Here is an 18,161-nt window from a genome sequence, read left to right on the forward strand (position 1 = left end):
CATATTTACCAAAACAATTTTTTATTAACTAAAAGAAACTATCAATAAATCCACATTTACCAAATCTTATCAACAAATTTTAAAATTTAAATTATTAACAAATATTTTTGTCGATAACAAAAGTGTCGATAAATTAAAATTGGTATACTCACAAATATTTTTATAAGATAATACATTTAACAGTCAATTATGTTGATAAATTTTATCAATAATTTGTGATTCTACTGCTAACAGATATTTTTGTTGGAAAATTTATTAATAAAGCAAGCAACAATTTTTTCACCAAGTCTGATGAATTTTTTCTTTTATATACTAAAAAGAAATAGGTGAGAAAAGAAGATAAGAAAAAGAGAATGAAAAAGAAGAAAAGAAGAATGAGTAAGAGGAAGAGGATGAGCATATGAGAAAAAACCTAAAAACAATAATAATATAGGACAACTCGTTAATGTAACAATTAGGAAAAAGATGAGAAAGAGATCATAAGTTCTTTAAGAAATCACTCCAAAAATTTAAGAATTTCTAACTTCCTCCCAATATATTATGGACCAAACATATGATTACGGACCAAGATTAAGAAAATTTTATCTATTCGACTATAATCTTACAAATTAGCATGTAATTCACATAACCAATATAAACAATGTCATTTTTCTACCATATTGTAAGTGATTATCTCAATGTCTACCCTATCATCGATCTTGTAAATATATTCAATATTCTATCCTCCCTACTTTACAACATTCACAAATATAATTATTGTTCTATCCTCTGTATACTATTACATTACAAATATAAACTTCCTCTTGTTTTTATATAAAAGAAATTACAATAGGACATCCCAAATTGAAGGAAATACATACTATTTATATTGAAACTCAAATAAAAAACTAAAATTTACTCAATGCAATATATAGCACATTTTTTACAGGCTTATGCTAATCAAATCAAAATATATTTAACAGAGGTAAGCAAAAACTAAAAATTAATTAGGCAAAATATATCAGCTACCATGAAGTTTTTGATAAATTAATAAAGCAAAAACTATGAAAGATCACATGATAGAAAGAACCAAATAGAAGATAAGAGAATCCACGAATCAAAAAATAGAAAAGTAAAATAAAAAATAAAAGTGTTGAAGCATAAAAGTAACATCTGCTTTATGTTCTGTCTGTGATAAGAAACAGTATATAGATGTTAGTATGCGTAATTTAAATAAAAAGTTATATGCTATGGTTTACAAGAAGAATATATACGATGTTATTAGAAGACATGACAGGACATGATCCAATTTCAATTTAAGTTAGAGAAAAAAGTTGAAATCACATCAGAAAGTTGTGGGAATCACGTTTCGAAAGGAGGCACCTGGTGTAGGCATGTGTAGTGTACAGTACCTCTCTGTGCAACACGACCGTAGGATGATACGTATGTGGTTCTGTTCAGTAACTAACAAAGAAGGAGAAGAGAATCATATGCGTGGTCATATCATACCCTCGTCTCATCTCTCTCCATTCTTAATTCCTTTAGCCATTACACTTCCCAATAACAGAGCAGGCTTGCTTCTGCTCTTCGTCTGGTTTTCGTAATAGCTTGGAAGTGAGTGCTGTAAAGATAAAAGGTACACAAACAAAAACTCCCATTTTCTCTTTCCTTTTAAAACACACAAAAAACAACATTTTTTTAAAAAAAATGTTAATTGAAACGTAAACTAAGCACACCCTCTTGTAAGTTATAACACAGTTCCATGATTTTCAATAAAAAGGTTCTTCTTTTATGAAGACAGTAGTTGGCAAGATAAAAAAAAGTACACCCTTATATGTTTTAAAAGACAAGAGGAAGAAGAGATGTTTATGATAATAGAAAATTATCATTTGCTACTATAATGAAACATAGATGACAAAGAATATGAAGATAAAAGGTTTAAAGAAAAAAGATGACCCATGTGAAAGATAAAAGTGAAAATGAATGGGATACAATGAAATTATCTAAAAGTTAAGTGGAATTTCTCATTGAACAGTCATAACTAACATTCAATGAGACAAATATTTTTTAAAAAAACATGGTGTATATGTATATACAGAGAGAAGAAGTTTTGGTTGATCGAGGAGTTTTAAAATAGATTTTTTCAAAAAAAAGGGTGACGTCATGTTGAGTATGTTTATCATTCAAACAATTAAGAAGGTACATATTTTAATAATACATTTTATTTTGTTCCGAAATTGAAAAGGTGAAATTTATTATGGAGATGGTGTTCTCAGCTCAGTGTACTTAATTCCTTACACTGTGACCGTTTTATGCTTCAAGGATCCGCTTTTCTCGCTTCTTCACTTGCAGATCCCACAAAGTTTTTGCTATCTCTCTCTCTCTCTCTCTCTCTCTCTCTCTCTCTCTCTCTCTCTCTCTCTCTCTCTCTCTCTCTCTCTCTCTCTCTCTCTCTCTCTCTCTCTCTCTCTCTCTCTCTCTCTCTCTCTCTCTCTCTCTCTCTCTCTCTCTCTCTGAGGCCACTGCTTATTGTGTCATTTTCATTCTGATTTCATCACTTGTGTGACAACCCTTTTTCCACACCATCTTTCTTGTTTCTAAAGTTCAGCAAAGCCATAGGCTTACCAATTATGGGCAAGGAAGGGTATTTTGCTGGAAGATCATCAAAGAAAGGTGTAGTAGTTGGAGGAGGAGGAGGAGGTGATGCTGAAACACAAGCCCCTTCTGGTTGCATGTGTGCTGTTTTTCAGTTCTTTGATTTCCATCCCTTTCACTTTCCCAACATAACCCAACAACAAACCTCTTTCAAACCACCCTCATGCACTTTACAAGACCATGCCACAGTCTCCAAAGGTATTATTCTACTCACTGCTCATGTTTCAAACCACCGACTACCTTTTTTTTCATTCTCATCTGGGTTTTGTGTAATTCAGGTGCTGAAGCACCTAGGAACAGCTTGGAATCAGAGGATGGTGATGCTCCTGTTTCATCTCTCTCTTCAAAAGAAGAGGATTTTAAAATTCCTGTAAGTTTATCAGATTGTGAGTTTTTTTATGAGTTTCGCTTCACACACTCCTAGTTGGGTTTATGTTTGTTTATTTTGTAAAGTGAGTAATGATGGCATAGCACTATGGTGATTATTTTGATCACTTGTTTTGAAAACCCAGAAGAATATTATGCAAATTAAGACAAGTGGAGGCAGAAGAACAGGTGGTGGAAATTTGAATGACTTGTCTGCAGAAATCACCAGCTCACCAGGGACAAAGACACCAACTTTGGTGGCCAGGTTAATGGGTTTGGATCTTCTTCCAGGGACACAGTCACCCTCTTTCTCTTCTTCTTCTTCTTCTTCTTCGTGTCTTTCCGCTCCCAACACACACGGCAATGCGCCACATCTGCACCACCACCTCAGGCACAAGCAACATGTCCAAACGAAGCATAGAAACAGCATAGACAGCAGTGACATTGCAGCCACGAGATCTTTGCCTGAGACACCAAGAATCTCCTTAGCAAGAAGATCAGATGTTGATTACTACCACCACAGATTCTCACTCCAAATCAACAAGGAAAACATGAATCTTGGTGAGGATTTGGAGCTCCCTAGGCTCTCGTTTTCCAAAAAGAAGTGTGATGAGAACAATGGCAGGAGTCCAGGCCACTATGCTAGGCAAATAGTCAAACAGGTTAAGGATAGTGTGGGCAGAAAAGTTGGCCAAGACATCACAAACACTCTCAAAACAAGAGAGGAAATTGTAGGCCAACTCAAAAGCAAAAAATCTTCCAAAACATCACCACTGAAAGCAATTAATGAAACTGAAAGTAGTCCTCTGAAACCACACTCAAACACATCTTCCTATTCCCCAAGGCTTAGATTCATTGACAAGAACAAACAAAGCACCACAGCCACACCATCACCACTCACCCCAAAAGACCAAAACATGCTAAAACTACCATCACCTCCTCCTCCAGTTAACACTCAGCTTTCAAGAGTTTTAGCAAAACCAAAGCCTCAAACATTATCTTTGCCAGAGCAGCAAGATTTTCATCAGAATAGCAAATCTGAACCAAAATGCAAAATGGCTACCAATGAAAAGTTCAACTCAAGGTTCAAAAGGCCTCCTCAGACATCGGACATAATCAGAAACAAACAAGAGGAATCGTTCGTCATTCGTCCCACATCGCCTACTAGAGCCAGTGACACCAAAACTTCTAAAAGCAAGAAAATTCATCCATTGTCAAGTAATCTTCTCAACAACATCAACACTGTACCAAATCTTCTTCCTGTCAAGACTGACCCTTCTCCTCCAGCAACCAAAATTCCTCCAAAACAGGTAACTCATTATTGAATTTTCAACTATTTCAATTATTTTACTTTTTTCCTTTTTAAGTCCTTTCTTTTTTACCAGTCCCTACAAGGGATTCCATATGTTTAACTTTTTCTCATAAAAATACTATTTTTATCAATAGAATTTGCTTTTAAAGTTTTAAATATACTTGTTTAAGTTTTTTGAGAAAAAAAATCCAAAAAGTAAAATCAAACTTCTAGTTGTTTGATAAATTATTTTCAACATTTTCTTAAAAAATATCAAAGTTTTATTTTCAAATTTATTTTTAGTGCATTTTGAAAAATTAACTGAACTTACCCTTTAAAGTATTATGTATATAAAGTTGTCCATGATTAAAAACATAATTTTCTTGAATGTAAGTCTGAATGTTATAATTTAACTAATAAAAAATAATTATCGGCTTAATTTTTGAAATAGTTATTTACCAAATTTATAGTCTTCTTGTAAAGACATGTCTATAATAACTAAATAACTATAAGAAACTTCCATCTTGTAAATTAACTTTTTTATTGCCTTTATAAACAATTTTAAAGAAGAATATAGTTTTTTTTTTTAAATTAACCAATAAAAAGATGCAGTGAATAATTTATTTTTCTTTTAAACCACCACAACATTAAAAATCTATCTATGTCCCAAACAGTCACAGGTGTGTGATAGTCAAGAGTCCAAAAGCAGCTCACAGTTATCTAGTTGTTCGCGCCAGAGGTACAAACAAGAAGGAACAACCACACTCGCCACCCGAGAAACGTCACAGAACAAACATAACAGTGCCTCCGCCACCATTGGAGCACCGCAGCCTCACACCCCACAAGAGCTTCACTACATCACAGCAATCCTTGCCCGTACAACTGCCCTAAACGTGGAGGACAACCCCACAAACCCACCATTAACGTCCCACCAACACCACCACTGGTTCTCCCCAACCCATTCACTTGACCCATCAATCTTCCTCCACCTGGAACACCTCGCCACCAACAAAGATCTGAGCTTTTCCCCGACAGAACAACTGGGTCACCATTGGAATCGGAAGTTACTTTTCGATCTGGTGGACGAGGTTCTGAAGGAGATTCTGCAAGAGAGAGGGAAGAATGGGCTTTGGTTTTCGAAGGGTGTCGGCGGCTGTTGGCACAGTGGGAGCGTTGTGGAGAGGGTGTGGAAGAGGGTGGGTGAGTTCCCACGTGCGAAGTGTGAGGTGTTGGAGGACATTGATGGGTTGATTGAGGGAGAGGACATGCAGAAAGAGAAGGATGGTGAAGGGTTGGAGGAAGAAGGAGAAGGGTTGGTGGCAGAGATTGAAGGGAACATATGGGACACGTTGGTGCATGAAACGGTTATGCTTATAGATTGCTTGGGAAATGTGAGAAAAGAGAAGTTATTAGATGATGTGAAAATATCACATGTTTGTACTATCTCTCAATTTTAACCTAATACTAGTACATAATTCAGTTTCAATTTATTAGTTATGTATTATTTAAAGATCATTTATTATAATAATCACAAATTATTATTTATGATTTTACAAACCTGTTTGTTTACCTATTGTTCATGTTCACTAAATAATGAATTAAGTGTATCTAAAAATGTTATAGCTAGTGATATTGAAAAATAATTGTTTACCTTGAGTGAATTAAGTGTATCACTCATGTTTACCTTGAGTGAGATTGAAAAATAATTGTAACTTTGAAATTTTTGTTTTTCATTTAATAATTGTTTAAAATATAGAATTATATTAAAATTATAAAAAATATTTTTTATTGTAATTTTGAAATGGAATGTTTAAAATGAATTTGTGTAATAGTTTGCAAAATGAGTAATACGGACGGTGTCGTTTAGTAAGGAAGGATGTCACGTGACATGGTTGGGGGGTCCACGTGCATGGGTTTGAAGTTTGAACCCTTCGATTGTAGGGTCAGAGGAAGAATTTGACCCCTCGACAAGACTGCTCTATTCATTGGATATTAAAAGACAAGATTTGACAGAGGAATCCACGCCCCACACTTTAGTTCCCCCTTACCCCTTCTCTCTCTATTCAATTTATGTGAAGGACATATTATATTACTAGTATTTTTTAATTTAATTCAATTTAATTTGCTATTTAGTTATGCTTATCTTGGGTTAGGTTATTTAATATTACGAGATTTCAAGTATCCAACCCAGGTATAAATGTAGTAGAACTACATTATATAAGAGATTATCTTTTTTTCTATGTATATAATTTTGTTTCTAATTTATCTTTTAAATATTTTTTTAAATGACCATTTAATTAAATTTAACTAATTTTTAGATTAAATAATTATTCTATTGTTTTACTTATAAACTATTTTTGTAATGATTATTTATTTAAATTTAATTAATTTTTAAATTAAATTAATTAAGTAAAACATGACATGTTCCCACCAGTAATTAATAAAAAAATTGAATTTGTAATGTTTTTCCATAACTCTTTTTATTTTATCTTTTATATTTTCTAACTTTTTTTTCTACTTTTAATATAAGTGCTCCTATTATATACTTATAATTATAGAAAAATTACTAAAACAATTTTTTAAGACTAGCTTCGAGATACACATTTTATATAGATTTAATATAAATGTTATTAGAAAGTAGATTTTTAAAGCTTAACTCAACTCCACAAAACCGACTTGTAAGACGAGGTTTACACCTCTCCTATATATTATAATTTGGACATCTCGTGCATGATAACAGAAATTGGATGGTCCGATAGCGGATGGAAGAGAAGAATAGAATGCCTACTTAGAACTTGTTAAAATAAGTCTTAACCATGGCTCTGATATCATATTAGAAAGTGAATTTTTAAAGCGTAAATCAACTCCACAAAACCGGCTTGTAAGGTGAGATTTGTACTTCACTTATATATTATAATTTGATATTATCTCTCGTTGATTGTTAATAATATTTTTATTTTAATCATTATCCTAAATTTTAATTTTAAAATTTTTGTTTTCATTATTTCAAAAAGATGCGCATAATAATTATGTTGTGTTTCTACGGTTGTATATAAAAGTTATTTGCATTATGTTTATCAAACATATAAATACTTAATGATTATTAAATTCCTAAGACCATTTTTTTTTTACTTATTCAACTCTCACGCTTTTAAATATATATATATATATATATATATATATATATATATATATATATATATATACTTCCAATTCCCTTTTATCTAATTATTATTATTATTATTATATATAATCTTACCTTTGTTATTTGGTATCACTGAACAAAGTTTCATATATAGAACTAAGTAATATATTATTTATAGGATAATGATATTTTGACAATATTTTTTTAATAATATTTAATATTATCTACGTATCATTATGTGATTGGTCCATGTTAGTATTTATGATTATTATTATTGATTGTGGAGTAATTTTGAACTAATCACATAATGACACGTAAATAATATTAAAATGTTATCAAAAAAATGTTGTCAAAATATCATTATCTTATTTATAACGTTAAACAAAATTACCATTACGTGAGTCCATTCTATGAAGCCAAATTAGCATACAAGTTTTACTTGGTTGATAATATTCCTAAAATTGATTTTTTTTCGTCCAGTAAATACATGCATTCATTTTTGTATATAATTCCTTTTTTATCATCTAGTATAAAGATGGCCAGTAATCAAATTAGAAGATATTGTCAATCAGATTGGTTCTTTTAAAATTTCATTTAATTTTTTTAAAATTTAAAATTTCATATTTTATGTTAGAATGATCAATTAAAGCTGATATAGGAGTAGAGCAAATCAAAACTATTAAACATATTATATCTATCACAGTTTAGTCATTTAATGAGTCAATCTAACTCAATTAACTTATTAGTGAACTTAAAAAGTTTGAACTTGATTTGGTCTACCACAAGTTAGTGGATTAAACTGATTAGTTCATTTAACTAATTTTTTTTCTTCAATTCCCAAAAAAATTACAATTTTTTTCTAATTGAAACCTAAATAAAGTTCAATCCAAATACAATAAAAAATTATAAAAATACAATATAATCCAAATATATTTAGAGATAGGAGAACATTTAAGGTTTTCGTTTTTTAATATAATTTAATATTTAGAATTTCGGGTGGGTTTATGAGTCAATCTGATTCATGACGAGTTCAAGTGAGTTGCGTTTTTAGTAGATCAGACTTATTTTTTGTCCGAACGAAAATTTATATTTTTTTTAATCCAACCCACGACTCAAATTATTGATAAATCGGATTAACTCGAAAAACTTAATCCATTTTAACAGCTTTATAATCAATTATATAATTAATTAAAATGATAATTTATTTTAGTTATTTAAGTTTCGATAACCTAGAGACTTGTTTATCGATAATTAGACTAATTACTTATAAAAAAGAATATAGCTCATATGAGGATTTGATTATAGGACATATTAATCATTGATAAGGTTTCAATAAAAGTATCAAGAATTTTAAGATAAAAAACTTTCATACATAAATATATGTTGGTTTAAACTCTCGGTTGGTCCTCGTATTTATATGAAAATCTCAAATGGGTCATCGTTTTTTTTTCGGTCTCAATTGGGTCATATTTTTTGTAAAAATGAGAAAATTTTACCTTAACCGTTAAGTTGTTCCAAACGGCGTTAAATTAGGTTGAGCTGTATTTTTTGCATTGATGGCGTGACATTATGCATTTAATTGAATTTAATTGAATGGGTGATGTGTTTTAAAATCATCAAATCTCCCTGGCTACAGTGCTTCTTCTTCCTCCAACCACTGATCACCTTTCACCTCTTCCGCTCCTCTGCCCAAGCTGCTTCGTTCCCACTCCTACCTTCAAACCCTCACTGAGGTGCTTGGACTAAACTTGAGGTGACATCCAGCTATCTTCACGCACCCAACAGCAGCGTCAACCCACGCGGACAGCAAGTGTCACGGTCTTGGTCCAAGGCAGAGGGTAGCGTCAAAAAGAAAAAAAAAGGGCTTTTGGCTGGAAAAAAACGAGCACGCAGCAGATGCTAGGAAAAAAAAACAACTCCATTTAGAAGAGCACACGGACGAGGTGATGAGTGAGCAGTCCAGCAAGGATTGGGGAAAGAAAGGGGTAATTGAAAGAGAAGGGTCCAGCCGCCACTGGGGGCTTCACAGGTGTTTTCATTTTTTTTGGAGAAAAGCATGGATTGAGTAGAAGAGTGCACGGCGCCTGGGAGGCATCTTCTTCATTTTAAGGGTTGCTCTAGCTGCCACAGATAAGAGGATTACATTCGGAAGAAAGATAGATACATCATAGAAACTGCATCAGTTGACAGCCTAGAGCATCCCCGACCAACATCGAAGGCGGAAGTAGAAGGCCAAACATCGGCGATGGCGGCGGAATCCTTGTGCGTCCACGGGAGGAGTCTCTTGGAGGAATCCTTGTCCGAACAACGACGTTTCTGTTCCAGATTGGGGTTTCTGTTCTCACATGACGGCAGCGTTTTTGAGAGGGAGAAAGGGTGTGTCTGGGGAGTGAGGGTTAGAGGGTGGGAGTGGGAAGAAAACAACTTGGGCGGAGGAGCGAAAAAGATGAAAGGTGATCAGTGATTGGAGGAAGAAGAAGCACTGTAGCCACAGAGATCTGATGATTTTAAAACACATCACCCATTCAATTAAATTCAATTAAATGCATAATGCCACGTCATCAAAGCAAAAAATACAGCTCAACCTAATTTAACGCCGTTTGGAACAACTTAACAGTTAGGGTAAAATTGGCTCATTTTTACAAAAAATATGACCCACTTGAGATCGAAAAAAAAAACGATGACCCATTTGAGATTCCCATATAAATACGAGGACCAACTGAGGGTTTAAACCATGTATGTTCTTAGTTCATAAATTTGATGCAAAATTAAAATTCGTCATTATCTAAAATTTTGAAATATTTTGGTATCTAATTTTAAAAATAAATAAATATAGTCATTTTAATCTACTTATATTAAAAAAAATTAACATGTCAAATACATTCCCAATATATATTGAAGTGGGAACGTATCAAAAGTAAACCACTTAAATACTAACATAAAATGCATTTGACACATAAAAAATATTTAACATAATTTGATTAAAAAAATTATATGTATTTACTTTTAAAGTTTGAGGATATATAAAAATTTCAAACAATTTCTAATTTCAATTTCAAATTTTAGAAATTAAAAATATATTTAATCTAAAATCGTAATACAAATTAGATAATACAAATTTTAAGAACGTAAACAAATAAGCTAAAGTCAGAAAAAAAGAAAAACACTTATTACCCTAAATTAAAATACTCAACTTTGTGTACTCTAACTAACAACTTAAATACCATATCAAAGTGACTTTGGTTTTAAAAATACCATTATCTTAATAATTGTGTACTTTGTGAACAAAATTCGTCAATTATTCCAAATCTATAAAGTCTTTGTTTACGTAACGACATAATTATATCTTATTTTAAAGTCAATACATCTAAATTAAGTCAAAGAAAAAGAAATTATAATATTTAGGACTTACGAAAAAAAATCTTTGCGTATCTTTATATATAGATGAATAGATAGATAAAGAGAAATAGGAAATAATATAGTTTGTCTATATTTTAGGAATTGTAATCTTTATCTTGAGTTTGACGTGATTTTTCATATTTTATATTTTTTTAATAAATTTTCAATAATGACAAATAATTAATGATTTTTTGAAGTTTTTTTTATAATTGAGATGTGAAAGATTATAATAATGTTTAATATGATCTTATTTTAAAAAGAAGTGAAAAAAAATATTAAAATCAAATAAAGAAACTTTTCAGTTGCAACAATTTTTTTTAGCATTGAAGTGTTCAATGTTATATAATCTAACAAGGATTGGGAAACAATGCAATTTTCCTTCTCCCTAATTATTCTACCTTTCTCTTTTTCTCATTTTCCTTAGTGATCACCAGACGAAAAATTTGTAAAAATCATTTAAACGTTCAAAAATTAGGTGATGTTTGTAACATCAAACAAAATATAGTTTAAAAGTATATCGAGTCAACATATATGATAAAACAATTATCAAATTTACAATAAGAGTTCTACATAAACTGAAAATGTCGATGATTTTGAACTTTACAATAATTAATAAAGTCTGGTACAAATTAGAAGAACAAGTCGAACGGTTCCAAAACTAGTTTAAACCGAACAGGGGTACAAAATAATACTAATCCTACTGACCAAACGATCTTAAGGTCCAGCTACAATATTCTCTCCTTCAAAAGCTTCTTCCAGCGAACCCTCGTCCCCTTCTGCTCACATCCACAGGATGGCCATTGCAACAGGAAGGATGACCGAACGGACAACATAGACAAGACAGGAGAGTAGGGTAAGTTTATGTAATTTAATTAATCATAAGAACCGAACAGATTCACATATAGCATAAAATCATCACACATGCAATTTCATACAATAACCGACAGGAATTTACATGCAATGACCGACCACTGACTTGACTTATCCGGATTGTATGAATTATGTAGCTACGACGTTTATGCACCCGGATGGTGTAGTAGTTGGGATGCCCTCAACAGCTGTCACCCGAGATTAGTCTGTTATACCTCGCCCAAGTTCACCTTATAGACTAGGACCTCCTGCCATTCTCACACATGAGTTACTCTTCTCTACTTGAGAATGAGTAATCACAGAATATCAGGATAAACGCCAACTAAGCTATAACCACATTCATACTTTACACCATCCATGAGATATTCCTCCTTGGAACACTCGTTCATATCCATATAATACAAATCACATCATACTTTAATGCCATCATACTTATTCATTTATACAAATCAAACCGAATAGTAAAACAACACCATCCTTGAGAACGACCGAATAGAAAGATCCACAAATCTTATGAACAAGACCGGACGGAAAAACACTACCCATATATGATCATGACCGAGCGGTCATTTAAAGAACAAGACTCAAGCATGAGCCGAACAAGATTTTAGGGTCGAATACTAGAACAACCAAATACTAAAGTTAAACTCGAGCACTTAAATCTTAGACCGAACCCTTATGATTTAGAACGAATACTATTGCCTTAGACCGATCACTATTGGCTTAGGGCAAACACTATCAGCTTAGGCCGAACACTATAGACTTAGGCCGAACACTTAGAATTTAGACTTAACACCAATACAGACCGAGTGCTAGTACAATACCGAGCACTACTGAGCTTATATAAAATGAATAAATAGATTCGACCGCGCAACTACGAAACACTTATTTATAACTGAGGATAAATATAGTATATAAGATTTAAATTATATTAAGTACCTTAACTAGGCTGATTACTAATTAGAAATAGAAAACTATACTTAGATCGAACGCTTGTTTTCAAATATACTAATAGAAGACCGATCGGTCATTAACTGAAATTCTCCATAGAATGAGAATTCAGTTAGGACCGAACACACCAAGAGAAACCGAACGATCACAAATGACTCTCGGCGACTATTAATGAATTCTGCACAAATACTGCAGAATCATGATCAAGTTCTATTCCTACCTAGTTCACACTATTTATTAATCATCAACACATACATACGAACATACAATAACATTGATAGTTCATATCAACCAAATAACTAAACAAAACATCATTCAAACATGCAACCATTCAAAACAGAGAATCATAATTAAATTACAAGCTTCCCTTACCTCGAATCCCAGAAAACTTCTATGCTTCCACAGTATCGTCTACACCGCAAGTAACTTCTATAACCTCCTACAAACTTCTGATAGGTGAAAATGAACCAATCATAGAACCAAAGACAAAAGATAGATTCAGAGGGGGAGTTTGATGAATACATGCATGTTGAACGGTACTTGCATGTAACAGAAAATGCATAAATCCTAATAGGACGAAGGAATTTAACTTACCAACCCCAAAACAGCAACTTGATCGGTTTAAAAGAGAGAGCTTGACACCAAGAATACTTAGGTGATGCTTGAATGATGATCGGAAGAAGGAAAAGGTAAGAATTTATAGAGAGAAGGAGAAGAAGTTTAGAGAGAAGGAGGAAAAAACTGAAAACTCAGAAAATTTTGGAGAAGAAGGTGCATGTAAGAAATGACTCGAAATTTTTGAAAAAGCTAATTATATTCTACCGTCAAAATCCACTGCATCCACCTGGATCTTACTTTAACAATGTTTCATATATTCAAAATCAAATCAATTAACCTAACTTAAGTTTTGTTTACACTATTTTTTATGAACTTTTATTCGATTTTGGATTTAGGTAGATCCAGTTATTATTGGTCCATCTCATTATCATCATAATTAGTGTAGTGAATTTACCTAATTGACTTGTTAATCACGTATGGTTGCTTAGCTTAGCCTTTTAAAATAATTAAAAAATATTAGTAAAATATTCTTTGATATATTTTCTTAATATTATTATTTAAATTTTGTTAGAGTTAATAAATTCTGATAGATGTCGTATCTTCTTTGTTATCTTCACCTCTTGATTTTTTATAATTCGAATAAATTTCAATCAATTATAAATCATGTATTGGTAACACACCTATCATATAAAAAGTATATAGTATATGGCAATAAATTGTTTGGCTTTTAGCTTATGGAAGTTTGAGATTGTAGGGTAGAGCAACCCTAAAAGTAAAGCTTTTATCTTTTAATTTAAAAAATCAATTTTTGCATGGAGACATAAACTTTAATGCCACTTTTTATTTTCTTTTAGAAAGAATGTTGAAAAGGAAACCCGAGACAACAAGGACTATTTTTACTTTTATTTTATTTTATTTTGAACTAACAAAAAGAAATCACATGAATGAATAATGTTCTCGTCCAAGTTTCAAACGTTCAAGAACTTGGATCCAAAAGCATGAGTTATATAGATGCGAAGATTCCTAGTATATAGATATATGACCATGCTTCATTTGGCAACCTAGTACTTTTGTTTTAAAATGGATAACAATATTAAAAACTGCAAACTTTTTATTGAGATCTGTGACATTTCATCAATACCTCACACCATGTAAAACCATATCAAATCTAAGCTTTACCAGGGTATTAGACGTTTCTTCAATACATTTTTATCACATAGTAATTAATATTTCAAAGTTAACTAGAAAAAAACTTGATGGGATTGTAATTAATTTTATCATAATACGCATAAATAAGTTTCATAACCATATTCGAAAATCTTTCCTGACAAACATATAAAATTTACATATTTTTAAATTAAAAATTCATAAATTTATCATCTTAAAATTTTCAATTAAAAATGTACATACTCTGGTGTCATGGCCCAGATAAAGGTTTATTATTCAAATTTCGATATATCTTTATTATTTGTTAAACCATTCTTAAATGTTTTTTAATAAATTCTTTATTTAAATCATATCCAACAAAGGTTTATTATTTAAATTTAGATAATTGTTTTTTAAATCATCTTTAAATGTCTTTTTTTTCTAATATATATATTCTTTATTTAAATCATATAAATGATATAGGGTACCAATCACATTCATTTGATTAGAAAACACGTTGAGACTCATATTTATCTTTTTATATATAAAGATTTTATCTTTTACTGATTTGAACTTCTAAGAGAAATTTACAGATGAATTTTCTTTCACTTTCGATTTTTAAAAATACACATTTGAATTTTTTGGATCCCATCACACACTGCTACATGTCAAAAATCATACTCCAAAATTTGGTAAAAACAAGAAATAATGTGAAATAATTTGGATTTATGTCTTGCTGATATTGTGTTTTCAAATAAATCATGAGTTTCAATTTCAATGTACATCTATAATAAAATTTATATGAGTGACCACTTTCCACTGACAGTAGTTAAGATTTCTTTTTCTTTTTAGATACAACAGTTTCATTAAATTCTTGTGTACCATTAAATATGAAGAATGATATGCATAATAATTATGGCATGTGTTAGCTATGATTAGAAGAAGATGTGAAAGAAAAAGAGCGGCAAAAATTCAAACAGGAAAAGTTGAAGAAAAGGTGAAGTAATGAGTAGGAGACATGTGAGTTTAGGGTTGTCTCAGCAAAAATGGTGGAACACAGGGAAGAGACTGATATGCATCTCTGTCACTCTCCATTTTCTTAAATATTTCATTTCTAGTAGTTTATTTATCAATTTCTGTGCACTTTTGGTTCAATATTACTCAAATCAACATATTTAAGAAAAATTTCTTTGGATAAGTTGGGTTTGCATGATATAACTTTTGTTATTGTAAATGTTATATTTATAAAACACAGACTTTAATTTCATATTTTACTTTTTAATTAAAATTGTGATTAAAAACGACAATTATTGAAGTATATTTTGTATGGAAGTGACACAACTTTAATATTTGTTTTAATTAAAATTATGGAGAATTTTGATATTATGATGAATTATGAATACATTCATATAATATATTAAACACCATTTTATTTATATGTTTCATTTTATTCATTTACAACTAATGTGAGATTTTAATTCATCTTGAATTTCTTACAATTTTTTATCTACAAATTATAGTTCATAACGTTTTTCTTTGCATATATGAAAAACACTATATCCGTTGAGGAATTAATTGTTTTAATTAAAATGTAAAAGAACGCATTATTTTATGAGTTTTTATCTATGATTCTTAACAAAAATATAAAATTCTTTAACTAGTGTGTATTCAGGACTTCATCCTTTTCATATTCTTTGTATGCAAAAAATGGATACAGATTTTAGGTGTTACAAAAATTTAAATTCATTGTTTAGATTTCATTGAAATGTTATTTTTTCTTATTTTAATTTATCCTCAAATAAATTATATTGGAATAAACTTAACTAATATTTACTGAAAACTATATTCATCCCATTAAAATAGTCTCTTTTATAAGTGTAATGTTTTTAAATTTGAAAGAGTTCACGTATAATATATAAAAAAAGTAATTTTCAGAAACAAATAGAAGATTTATGTAAAATTGTAATATATTCAAGATTTTATTATGAAATCAGAAAACCCATGTCGAAGTAATTTATTCAATATTTTAATATTTATAGTTGTAACAAGTGAGACTATTTTAACAAAATTCTTTCAATATATGATATACTAATAATTATTGTTTTTAATATATGGTGCTTTATAAAATAGAAAGTGTTATTTTTGGAAAAGGAAAACATAAGAGGCTTATGGATATGTTTGTTTGTGAGTTTCCTTGTTCAATGATAGGGTTTGTGATTTGTTGAGTACTTTTTATGAACTATTTTTAGAATATGAACTGAAGTTTGGTGAGATTATATGAACAAATAATTTATTGTATAATAATGACTCATTGATTGGAAAGTAGCATTGGAAAAGGTGACACCCTTTTAATTAAATAAATAAAGAAAGTGCTATGGCTCAAACTTTTTGTTTAGTGTGGATTAATTAATGCAAATTAATTATGATTATCCACCTTTAACACTGCTCCCAAAGTTGGGGATCTTTTCCATACTTTCTAAAGTTTAAGTTTAAATAACTGAGTGCAAATCTTGCCCACATTTTTGTTTCAGCAAAGTTCAAATATTTTCTCTCAAAACACTAAAATATAATAATATGGATGAACTAAAATAATGAGCTAAATGTAGAGACAGTTCAAATATTCTTTTATTTATTAATTTAATCTATGGTTTTCATTTTTACAGTTACTATTGTGTATATATTTCGGTAACAAAACATTTGTTTCAACTTTAAATATTTTTTTTTAATTTGAATCGCATAAAGAAAATAAAAACAACCCAATAAGTACTAAAAATTGTGTAATAATTAATTGTATTCACAAAATTAAAATAAATAAAAATAAATTATATCTTAAAAGTTCACAGAATAAATTATCTTAATTATCAAACTATTTTTTATTGATCAAATAATTTTTGTACTGATCAAACTAATTTATCCAATATTCAGACTAATAATTAGTTTATTAAATTTATGTAACACACTCATAGTAAATTTGAATAATATACTAAAAATAGAAGAGAAATAAGATACACTAAATAAAAAAGTAAAATTAATTGCAATAGCTACAAAGGAGAAGAGGTATGAAGAAGGACAACACCAAGTGGATCATAGTATGGTATGTTCAAATGAGTGGTAGTAGAGAAACCAAAAAAATAATATAATTCTAGCTTATATTAAAATACAGAGTAAAAAGGAAAAAAAAAGGAAATGTAATAAAGTTCCACCTAATATATAATAGAATTCAACCTAAAGACTATTTCAGTGGTATCCTCCCATTTAGTATTAAATGTGTTTTCTTGTTTTACCAATTACTGCCAAAATAAAAACAATAACAAATATGTATTAAAATTACAATAATTTATTTAATTGAAATTTAGTTTGGATATTTAATATGACATATTTTGAATAATATAGAAAATAAGGAAAAAAATGTTTAGAAGTGATTTTAAATTTTAAAGCTTTCTTTGACTTTGATGAATTGAAGACACCCCAGTTCATCTAAATTTTTTGTACACACAAAAAAGATGGAACTTTGCATCTGGGTCACTGAGGTACATTAGAGAGATAAGGTGGCAGAAGATCATTATTGCAAGAAACAGAGTCAGTAATGAGTAAATTCTTCTGAGAAACGTAATTCAATCAGAATTTTGATACTGAAAACGGCTTGCCCCCACCGTCTGGACAATTGCAGATACCCATCTTCTTCCTGGACTGGATTCATCAAAAAATTCAATGATAGTTTGAAAATTTGTCTCAAATTGGACCTTTTCATTCCTTGATTTAATGAGTAGAGTTCTAAATTTTAGAGCAAACTATTAATTT

The 18,161-nt window shown here is 30.4% G+C and overlaps 1 protein-coding gene across 2 annotated transcripts; it reads left to right on the plus strand.

Moving 5' to 3' along the window:
• Positions 1 to 2,436: 2,436 nt before the first annotated feature.
• On the plus strand, positions 2,437 to 5,777 carry LOC108343894 (uncharacterized). Of its 2 annotated transcripts, none has more exons than XM_017582325.2 (4): positions 2,437 to 2,832; positions 2,913 to 3,004; positions 3,147 to 4,310; positions 4,966 to 5,777. In XM_017582325.2, the coding sequence occupies exons 1-4, from the start codon at positions 2,610 to 2,612 to the stop codon at positions 5,746 to 5,748; spliced, it is 2,262 nt and encodes a 753-aa protein (XP_017437814.1). In that variant the 5' UTR covers positions 2,437 to 2,609; the 3' UTR covers positions 5,749 to 5,777. The 2 variants fall into 2 exon arrangements, with proteins under 2 accessions (XP_017437814.1, XP_017437815.1); XM_017582326.2 differs by having other exon boundaries at positions 3,150 to 4,310.
• Positions 5,778 to 18,161: the final 12,384 nt, after the last annotated feature.

This window comes from Vigna angularis, chromosome 8 (assembly GCF_016808095.1).
Source record: "Vigna angularis cultivar LongXiaoDou No.4 chromosome 8, ASM1680809v1, whole genome shotgun sequence".
Classification (NCBI taxonomy): domain Eukaryota; kingdom Viridiplantae; phylum Streptophyta; class Magnoliopsida; order Fabales; family Fabaceae; genus Vigna; species Vigna angularis.

Bases quoted from the DNA above. Each gene is read 5' to 3' on its own strand.
- LOC108343894 (XM_017582325.2), top strand. From the start codon at position 2,610: ATGGGCAAGGAAGGGTATTTTGCTGGAAGATCATCAAAGAAAGGTGTA. The intron at 3,005-3,146 runs GTAAGTTTATCA...TTGAAAACCCAG, and splicing joins AAGAGGATTTTAAAATTCCT to AAGAATATTATGCAAATTAA. The intron at 4,311-4,965 runs GTAACTCATTAT...TGTCCCAAACAG, and splicing joins CCAAAATTCCTCCAAAACAG to TCACAGGTGTGTGATAGTCA.